The 10,833-nt window shown below is 50.3% G+C and overlaps 1 protein-coding gene across 1 annotated transcript; it reads right to left on the reverse strand.

Moving 5' to 3' along the window:
* Positions 1 to 338: 338 nt before the first annotated feature.
* On the reverse strand, positions 339 to 752 carry LOC138367321 (uncharacterized). Its single transcript, XM_069328751.1, has one exon. The coding sequence runs from the start codon at positions 750 to 752 to the stop codon at positions 339 to 341; it is 414 nt and encodes a 137-aa protein (XP_069184852.1).
* Positions 753 to 10,833: the final 10,081 nt, after the last annotated feature.

The raw sequence follows: 10,833 nt of genomic DNA on the forward strand, positions 1-10,833 counted from the left end.
CGATCTTTAGGGAGCCGGTCGGCCGAGCAGACAGCACGCTGGACTTGTGATCCTGTGGTCCTGGGTTCGATCCCAGGCGCCGGCGAGAAACAATGGGCAGAGTTTCTTTCACCCTATGCCCCTGTTACCTAGCAGTAAAATAGGTACCTGGGTGTTAGTCAGCTGTCACGGGCTGCTTCCTGGGGGTGGAGGCCTCTTCGAGGACCGGGCCATGGGGACACTAAAAAGCCCCGAAATCATCTCAAGATAACCTCGTCAATGCAGTCTTCTAGGAGGGGCAGCGGATAAGCATCCACAATGGTCACCTTGTTGAGCTGCAGATAGTCGGTGCATAATCGTCAGAAGCCATCTGGTTTGGGAACCAAAAGGCAGGGCGAGCACCTAGAGCCCTGGCTCGGCTGGATGAGGCCGTGCTGGAGCAGGAAGTCGACCTCTTTCCTTACGATGGTCTTCTTTTCCGTACTCATCTGATAGGGTTGAAGGCGAATGGGGGTGCATTCTGTCAGCTTGACATCATGGTAGATGGCATCAGTCTGGGTGGGGACCTCCCTGAACAGACTGGAGAATTCATCAAGCAACGACTGCACCTCTTCATGCTGGGCCATTTGCAAATGGGACAGTCCCTCCTCCACAGCATTCACAGAACTAGAATTATTGATAATGAGATTAGTTGGGTCCCCAGAACAATCATCCCCTCCCTCACTGGAATAGGAAACATTGGTTAGTGCGACGGGCCTGGGGCCTTGGAACATCTTCAGACAGTTCAAGTGTACAAGCATCACCTGGTTACGCTTGTCAGATTGCCTTTGTACGTGAGGTCCCCAACCTTTTCTGTCACAATGTAAGGGCCTTCGTACTTGTAAGACATATTGTTCCCTAGTCAAGGTTTTAATACCAGGACAGGGTCACCAGACTGAAATACTCGCAACTTAGCCTTATCATCATGTCGTTCTTTCATATTTCCTTGGGCTTTCCCAAGATACTTTAGTGCAGCCGCCTTGCAGTCCTTGAGTCTCTGGTGGTGTTGCGCAAAGAAAGCCAAACCTTCGCTCAACGTTACATTCCCTAATAGATTCTCCTGTAACATTTGCAAGGGTCCATGAACCTTATGACCAAAGACTAACTCAAAAGGAGAACAACCCAGTGAGGTTTGCACCCCCTCTCGAGCAGCAAACAAAACATAAGGCAGGTTCTCATCCCAGGATTAGTGGGAATTCTCGCACGATGTCTTCAGCATCTGCTTAAGGGTTTGATGGAACCGCTCAATTACCCCCTGACTCTGCGGATGCTATGGGCTAGAAACCTTATGAGTAATTCCATAGTCCTTACAGAATTTCCCAAAAATATCAGACTTAAAATTAGTACCATTGTCAGTTTGCATGACCCGAGGCAGTCCAAAAGTAGAAAAAAATGGCAACATACGAGCAACAACAGTCTTTGCTCGGATGTTCCTTACAGCAAAAGCCTCTGGGTAACGGATAGTGATACACATCATCGTGATTAGGTAAATATTACCAGACTTAGTTCTAGGTAATGGACCAACACAGTCCATTACCACATGAGAAAATGGTTCCTCCGGCACGACAATAGGCCTGAGAGGAGCTTTAGGTGGTGTCTGGTTTGGTTTCCCAACAAGCTGACAAGGAATACATGAGTTACAAAATTTTGTCACATCGCTTTTCAGCTTGGGCTAAAAGAAATACTTGAAGATTTTTTGATAAGTAATATTAATATCTTGATGTCCCCCCATAGGATCATCATGAGCAGCTGCCAAAACTCTCTCCCTATAGCAGGTAGGCAACATAACCTGGTGGACTACCTCCCACTCATTTGACAAGGGAGATCTCTGTGGTCTCCATTTCCTCATTAAAATCTGATAATTGTAATAGTACCCGGTTGCTGCATCTACAACCTCCTCCTTAGAGAGAGCTACATCATGACATTCTGTAAGACTGGGATCAGCTTTCTGTAAATCACTCAAGGCGACTATGCCTTGGTCAGATGCCATTGACCGAGGCTCAACAGTGTTCTCCTCCACTTCCTCACTACTCTCGGTAAGAGGTGATGGTAGGCTCTCCACAATGTCCTCTGCCTGCGTCATCGAGTAGGGCCATGAACGTGTCCGCAAGGTCCACTTGGCTTTCACAACTCGGAAAGTTCCTCGTGTCCTCAGGATTTACCACCTTGGCAACCACAGGGCTGCCCTTACATCATTTAAGTCCCATAGACCTGGTCACCGCACACGCAGGGTACATCACATTATCCTCTGCAGCGGGTAGATCCAGGGAAACCTTAAGGGTAGGCAACATAATAGGCAATCTGGAGTCCCCGACCTTATCCCCTGCTAGATCATTGCCCAATATTATATCAACATTAGGGAAAGGTAGGTAAGAAGTGACTCCGACTGTACAAACACCCTTGTGGAAATCAGATTCCAGGGTAACCTTACGAAGGGGTACAGCTCGACTATCACTAGTGACACCCTCGACTAGTACTACCTCTCCAGTGTCGAGAGTGTTGGCACCTTGCAATGCACTCTAAAATTAAAGTCTGGATGGCACCAGTGTCTCGGAAGATCACCTCGTCCTTCCAGGAAGAACCCTTAGACAATAACAGTCTCCCCTTCGACAAGAATGGGGTAAGCAGGTCCAACCACTGTGGGTTGGAGGTCTTACTCCCTAACCCTTCAGAAGGCCTCAAGCCCAGTGTCACAACAAGAGCATTGGGTCTTTTTTCTGGGTACAGTTGCCAACAACGGCTAGTAATGTGGTTTGGACGTTTACAGTGACCACAGACTCGTCGGGGAGAAGAGACATTACTAACAGGATTTCCCTTTGGTTCACCCTTGGGTGCCATGGGCTTAGACAATTTAACAGGGTTAGTTTTGTCTGAAACAGAAGGTGCATTAGTTAAAGGGTTAGAATGAGCTGGTCTGGACTAGTTGTGGGTATAAGTTTTGTTACTATGTGGGCTATAATTATTTTTATTGGGCCTTTTGCCCACCAACTGGTAGTTTTCTGCGATCTTGGCCAAATCCATAATATTAGTATCTACCTCCATCCTCTCTCTAACGTACCGTGCTACATTCTCTGGCATACTATCTATAAAGGTTTCCGTTAAAACTAAAGTCTTGAGTGCCTTGTATGTTTCGGCTTTAGCCGAGCGAATCCATTTTTCGAACCGTCTGATTTGATCATTTGCAAATTCAGTGAGAGGCTGGTTGTGAGTAGGCCTAAGGTTGCGATAAGCTTGGCGGTGAGCTTCAGGCGTAATTTCATATGCCTTCAAAATTCGTTCCCTGACTTTACTTTACTCAAAACACTCGTAGTCAGGCATGTTTATAAAAATATCTTGGGCTTTCCCTCTAAGTCTTCCATGTAAGATTTTCACTCATTCTTCCTCTGGCCAGTTCATGGACATGGCCATTTCGAGCATTGACTCTTGGACCCCGCCTTTCGAGCATCGGTTATTTATAGTAATGACTCTGGTCGTATTTCCCTATCATACTTAATTTTAAAATTATGAATAGTATTTGCTTCCACAACCTGTTCCTTAAGTGCATTCCATTTTTCCACTACTCTCACGCTAAAAGAAAACTTCCTAACATCTCTGTGACTCATCTGAGTTTCCAGCTTTCACCCATGTCCCATCGTTCTGTTACTATTCCGTGTGAACATTTCGTCTCTGTCCACTCTGTCAATCCCCCTGAGTATTTTATGTTTCTATCATGTCTGTGAGTTTTTTCTACGCCAATCTCCGTTAGGAGGTGAACCTCAAGTATAAAGAACAGCACACTGCAGATATTTCTACTCTAAGCATGAGTCCAATATAAAAGGAAAAGCGGGAGCAAACCACCAGGCATCCACCACAAGGATGAAAACCTGTCCACTTAGGTCGCTGGTTCCTCCTAGTTACACAGGACATTAAAACCAATAAAGGGTAACTGACGGGTTCCAACAAACAAATATTTATATTTGATGTGGTGCTATGAATTGGAATTCGAATTCCCAAGAACAGCCGTCATATAAAAAAACATTGCAACAATCGTATAAAGCAGAACATGGGTGGAAAAGAATGGTTGAAGGGTTGACATCAAAGACCGATCTCTATAACAAAATAATTTATTAACAACAAGAGACTAAACTACTACAACATCGAGTTTGTCACGTTAATGTCCATCCAGTGGCACTATAACAAACAGCTAAATAACAACGACTCCAGTCCATTGCTGTGCGGCTGCATACTGACCTAACCTGAACACAGGTGTGCCCACTGACGATGCAATATTGCAACCAAATAATTCACAAGCCTAGTTTACACCACAGTGAGGGATTCGTTACGTTATTGTCTATCTAGTGGCACTTGCAACACAGCTATTCAACAGCCCCTCGAGAAATGACAGCAGTCTCCATCTTGCTGACACTTCGGGCTAACTAAATGAATTAACTGAACAATGATGCCCACTGATGACACAAGCTTGCAATCAATATTGTCACGGCTACAAGGTGACCAGATACTATAATCACAATCTTATGGGTCCTCCAACCCTACAGGCGAGATACCCACGTAACTACCCAGGAAACAATTTTAGGTTGCCACAATGTATCTGGAAAGTGTTGGCAAGGTTTGTTTTCACGCATTAGATGCGTAATTTTGTGTGGATGTACCCCCTCCCCGCTCAGCTCGTTGTCGCCGTCTGGGGGCTTAGTGGGCGGCTGCCGGAGTGTGATGCTCCTTGGGACAGTCCTCTGTCCTTTTCTAGCCTTGTGCTCCTGCTGCCGTCCTCTCCAATTCTGCTGGGCATCTTTTCCTTTTCCTTCTGTTTCGTTTTTCTCCCCCCTCTTCTCCTATCTGCTTGCCGTTTCCTGCCGACCTTTTGCTCGTTCTGGTTCTTCCCTTGGACTTCTTCTACTTTGACGCCCGGGTGCTTGAGGAGGCATACTCTTGCACCCGTAGAACTGCAGTACCCGACGTCGAGAGCGAGGGGAACCTTTTATTGTCAATCCCCACTTCGTCACTGAACCCGATCTCGACGGACTGTCGGTTTCTTAAGGTGGCGTTTGTGGGGCGTATACTCACGACGCACCCCTAGGAGGCCCCGACAAGATCGGCGATAGCTTCTTGTTGGGTGTCCTGCCTCTAATTGTGGCTCCATGGTGGGTGTGGGGGCACATTCGTGAGTGAATTCGTAATTTCGTCAAGATGATAACCCCTGTTTCGGCTGCTTCTGGCTTACCTTTTCAGGCTCGTGGGGTGGGCGACCAAGCCCCCGAGTCGGTCCGTATTGGAAGACCGGGCTCTGTAGCCTCCGCTGCATTGGGCCCCGACCTTGCTCCTCCTTTGGCCTCTCTGACTCCTTCCCCTGGCTCCCCTCCCTCCTCTGTGGTTGGGTCGAGCCCCAAGCCCCCAGTGGTGACTACCTCGTCCCCTGGCGCGGCTCCTTCTCTAGTTGTTACTACTGCGCCTTTTAACCCCTCTCTCTCTGGGGGTTCTCACCGCCGTTCTCGTCACGGCCGCCCTCGCTCGATTCCTTCCAGTTCTGCTACCTATCAAGCCTTGTTTGGTCCCGCTTCGTGGGCCAAATATTTTGATCTCCTCCCTCTTGATTCTGCGCCTCCTGACGTTTTCTCCCTTCATCGACATCTCATTGATTCCGTGGATGCCTCCATTACTTTTAACCCCACTCGTCTCGGTACGCGTGTCGTTGCTGCTCCTTCTCAGGATGCTGCTTCCCGCTTGGCTGCCTTATCCTGCCTTGGCGAGACCCCCGTTCGGGTCTCGAAGAACGTCCAGTTGAATGCCAGTGTTGGCACTATTTTGCTCCCGCCCCATGTTGCGACCGGTGTTCGGGACCTACGCGACTGCCACGACGATATTCGACATATCCTCGCTGCCCAGGGCCATTCTATTCTCCAGGTGGACACGTTTACTCGTCCCCCTCGTGGTAGTCGCCGTCAACCCCTCCGGGTTGTGAAGATTACCTTTGATGGTAGGACCCTTCCACCCTCTGTCATTCTTGCTGGTGCCAGGTGCTCTGTCCAGGAGCACATTCCTTCTCCTCGGCTCTGCAACAAGTGCTGGAGGTTTGGGCATGGTGCCCTCCGCTGCTCCGGGACTGTCTCTCTCTGTCCTTTGTGTGGTGGCGAAGGTCACTCTAAGTCGGAGTGCGCTTCTCCCCAGGCTCGTTGCCTCAACTGCGGTGAGGCCCATCCTACCTTCTCCCGTGCGTGTGTCCATTACAAGCTTGAGGCAGCCGTCCTCAACTTGAAGCACCGGGAGCGTTTATCTTTTCCTGAGGCGAGGCGCCAGGTTCGCCGGCTCCCGCCTTATGCTAATATCTCTTATGCTCGCGTGTTGCGCTCTTCCTCTCCTCGTCCTTCCCGCCTTCCTCAGACTCACAACCGTTTCCAGGCCTTGGACCCTGATGCGCCCACTGCCCCCTCCTCTGTCCCTTTGGGTTCTCTCCCGAAGGATCCTCCTCCTGGTCCTCTGTCTGGGGTTCCCCTTCCTTCTACCCGGTCTGTCGTGTCTTCTGTGTCTCCTTCCTCGTCCCCCTCCGATCCTCCTTCCCATCCTCTTCCTCCATCTATCGGCTCTCCCCGCCGCCTGTCGGTGCGGGCGGATGTCCATCGCTCTCCTAACGGCCGTCGTGTGTGCTCTCGTTCGGCTTCTCCTGTTGAGACACTGGAGTCCGTTGCCCGGTACGTAGTTGCTGGGACACCGGTCTCTTTAAGTCAGAAGCGTAAGCCTGGCTCCTCTCCTTCCTCTTCCCCGGCGGGTAAGAAGGCTTCGCTTTCTTCCTCAGCTCCTCCTTCTGGCTCTGTTGCTCCTTCCACTCCCGTTTCAGTGCTTGCGCCCCCTGTTCCTGCTATGGAGGTTTCTTTGGCCCCTGCTTCCCTTTCGGTTGCTGCTCTTGCTGGGGTGCGCTCCTCTCTTTCTACTCCCCCTCTTCCTGCTGCTGTCCTTGACTGCTCCTCTCCGTTGTCTCCTCCTCCTCCTCCTCCGGACCCTGCCCGCCCACCTCTGATCTGTTCTCCCGTTTCCTTCCCTCCGTCTTTGCTCAGTTTACCCATGCCCCCTAACCCTGACTTTGCTGACCCTGATCCCGACCCTGATATTCTTTAACGTGCTCTGTTGGTCTTTCGCCTTTGTTTCTTCCTTGTTCTCTGTTTTTGTCCTTTCTCTTCTCGTCGTTGTCCATTCTTCAATGGAACGTTCGAGGTTATTACGCCAATTTCCTCGAACTCCAACTTCTGGTTTCGCGGTTTTCGCCCCTTTGTGTCTGTCTCCAGGAGCCGATGCTTGGTGCTCGTCCTGGTCGTTTTCGTGGCTATTCCTTTCTCTCCCCCCCCCCCCCAGCCATTGCTGGGGCTTCTAATTCTTCTGCTCTCTTGATTCGGGCTGATGTTCCCTTTGTTCCTTTACTTTTTCCTTCGCCTCTCCATTGTTCTGCTGCTCGTATCTTTGTGGGGAAATGGTACACAGTTTGTTCCATTTATCTCCCCCCGAGTGTCCCGCTCTCTCTTCCTGATTTGAAACACCTCCTAGACTCCTTGCCGGAGCCTGTGCTCCTGCTGGGTGACTTCAATTGTCGTCATTCTCTTTGGGGTGACGTTCTGACGAATACCCGGGGTCGCCTCCTTGAGCCGTTTCTCCTCTCTTCTTCCCTGTCTCTTCTGAATTCTGGTGAGCCCACTCATTTGGACTCTCGAACTCGCACCCTTTCTTGTCTTGATCTTTCTCTCTGCTCTTCTTCTCTTTACTTAGATTTCACATGGCAGGTTCTTGATGACCTCCATGGAAGTGATCATTTCCCCATCCTTGTTTCCTTTTTCTCTTTTCGCCCTTCCCTCTCTTTCCCTAGGTGGCAGTTTGCTAAGGCGGACTGGACCCTGTTTTCCCTCAGTGCTACTCTCTCTGACCTCTCCCTTCTGCCCCTCTCTCGCGCTCTCCTCCTTTTTCATGACACTGTCTTCGACGCTGCCCTCCGCTCTATTCCTCGCTCTTCCTCTCGGGGTCCACGGAAGTGCGTTCCCTGGTGGAATGCAGACTGTGCTCGGGCTGTCCGCTGTAAGCGTGCAGCCTGGAAGAAGCACCGCCGTAGGCAGACGACCGATTCTTTTCTTTTCTTTCGGAAAGCGAGTGCGGTGGCCCGTAGGGCCATCCGTACGGCTAAACGTGAATGTTGGGCATCTTATGTCTCGACAATTACGTCCGAAACCCCTCTGGCCCAGATCTGGAAGCGTATCCGCAAGATAGCGGGCAAGTTCGTTCCCGATGTTTCACCGGTCCTTCACCTCCATGATACTCTTGTGGCGGACCCGTTGCAGGTCGCTTCCGAACTGGGTTCCCACTTTTCTTCTGTTAGCTCTGGTCTTCATCTTCCCCAATCTTTCCTTCTTCGTAAACCTGTCCTTGAGTCTCGTCCTTTAGATTTCTGCACTCATCTTCAGCTTCCCTATAATGATCCCTTCTCTCTCTCTGAACTTCGTTCTGCCCTGGCCCTCTGCGGTTCTACGGCGGCGGGCTCCGATGGTATTCATTATGAGATGCTTCGCCATCTCCCTCCGAGCACGTCTCAGTATTTACTGAGTCTGTATAATCGGATCTGGGAGTCGTCGTCAGTCCCTGAGGACTGGCTCGATGCCGTTGTCCTCCCTGTTCGCAAACCAGGGTCTCTGGGTACTTCCCCTAAGGACTTTCGCCCTATTGCTCTCACAAGTTGTGTCTGCAAACTCTTTGAACGTATGGTTAACGTTCGTCTGATGTGGTTCCTGGAACACCATCACCTCCTCTCCCCTTCTCAATTTGGTTTCCGCAAGTGCCGCAGCACGACAGATGTCCTGGTGAACTTGGAGGTCTATATACGTACTGCTTTTGCTGCGAAGACCTCCGTTGTTGCCGTCCTTTTTGACCTAGAAAAGGCTTACGACACCACTTGGCGTTATCATATCCTATCTCAACTTCATTCTTTTGGCCTTCGTGGTCATCTCCCTCTCTTTCTCCGCAGCTTCCTCTCTCGTCGTTCCTTTCGGGTGCGCCTTGGTACCGCTCTCTCTCCCCCTTTTCAGCAATACGAAGGTGTGCCCCAGGGTAGTGTTCTGAGCACTACTCTTTTTCTGGTTGCCCTCAATGGTCTTCTTTCCTCTCTTCCTTCTGGTGTCTTCTCCGCTCTCTATGTCGATGATCTTACCCTTTGTTGTCAGGGTGATGATTCGCCTCTCCTTCAACGCCGGCTTCAACTTGCGATTGATGCCGTGTCGTCTTGGGCCACAGGTCATGGCTTCAAGTTCTCTACTTCTAAGACTTGTGCCATGACTTTTACGCGGAAACGGGTTGTTCTTCGTCCCTCTTTGTCACTTTATGGTCATCCCCTTGAATACAAAGATTCCGCGAAGCTTTTGGGGTTATTCCTTGACACTCGTTTGTCTTGGTCTCCCCATATCTCTTACCTCCGTGTTGAGTGCTCTAAGTCCCTTACCCTCCTTCGGGTCTTGTCCCATACTTCTTGGGGGGCAGATAGGCGCACTCTCCTTGCTTTACATTCCTCTCTCGTCCTGTCTAAGCTCGATTATGGTTGCCCTGCTTACTCGTCTGCTTCTCCTTCTACTCTTCGCCGTCTTGATGCTTTGCACCATACTGGGTTGCGCCTCAGTTCTGGTGCCTCTCGTTCGACTCCCGTCCTTAGCTTGTATGTTGACACTGGCTTCCTGTCTCTCCAGGACCGCCGTGATCGCTACTGTCTTCGCTATCTTGCGCGGTCCTTGCAACATCCTTCCTCTCGTCTCTGTCGTGCTTTAACTTTTACCCCTCCTGCGGTTCCTGTTCCTCTTCACCACCTCCCTCTTTCTGTCCGGTTATCTCGCCTGCAGGATTCTCTTTCCATTCGTATTTCTGATGTTTCTCCTCGTGTTGTTCCTTCTTTGCCCCCGTGGAGGGTCCCTCTTCCGCGGTTTTGTACATCCTTGACTCGTATCACTAAAGCTTTTACCCCTCCTACAGTTCTAAAACGCCTTTTCCTCGAGCACTTTTCTTCTCACTCCCGCTCCGTTTCTGTCTTCACCGATGGGTCTAAGTCAGCGGACGGTGTTGGCTACTCTGTTGTTTTTCCTGATCGCACTTATATGTGTCGCTTGCCTCCGGAGACTAGCATCTTTACAGCGGAACTTTATGCTATTCTCTATGCTCTTCGTCTCCTGCTTTCTCGTTGTCAGTCTTCCTTTGTGGTTGTTGTTGACTCTCGTAGTGCCCTCATGGCTCTCGGGTGCTTTAATCCAGTTCATCCGGTAGTTGTCGAGATCCAGCATTGGCTGTTTCTCGTTCACAGTAAATTTAAGTCGGTTGAGTTTTGTTGGGTTCCCAGCCATATTGGCGTGTCTTTAAATGAGCGTGCGGATGCTGCCGCTAAGGAAGCTGTCCGCTCTTGTCCCATCTCTCGTAAAGGCATTCCGTATTCCGACTTTTACCCGGTTATCCATTCCTCAGTCCTTACCCGTTGGCAGGCTTCTTGGTTGTCTGTTACTGGTAACAAGCTACGTACTCTTAAATGTTGTGTTTCCTCGTGGCCGTCCTCCTTCCACCGTAACCGGCGGTGGGAAACAGCTCTAGCGAGGTTGCGTATTGGCCATTCTCGCTTAACCCATGGTCACTTGATGGAGCGCCGCCCTGCTCCTTATTGTCCTAGTTGCATTGTCCCTCTTACGGTCGTGCATGTCCTTCTTGAATGTCCTGACTTCCAGGACGAGCGTGTGTCTTGCTTTCCGACCGCCCCTCGCGGTCACCTGTCCCTCGATAGAATTCTTGGTGACTCGGATACTTTTGATATCGTTCGCC

Source organism: Procambarus clarkii, chromosome 21 (assembly GCF_040958095.1).
Source record: "Procambarus clarkii isolate CNS0578487 chromosome 21, FALCON_Pclarkii_2.0, whole genome shotgun sequence".
In the NCBI taxonomy this organism is placed as follows: domain Eukaryota; kingdom Metazoa; phylum Arthropoda; class Malacostraca; order Decapoda; family Cambaridae; genus Procambarus; species Procambarus clarkii.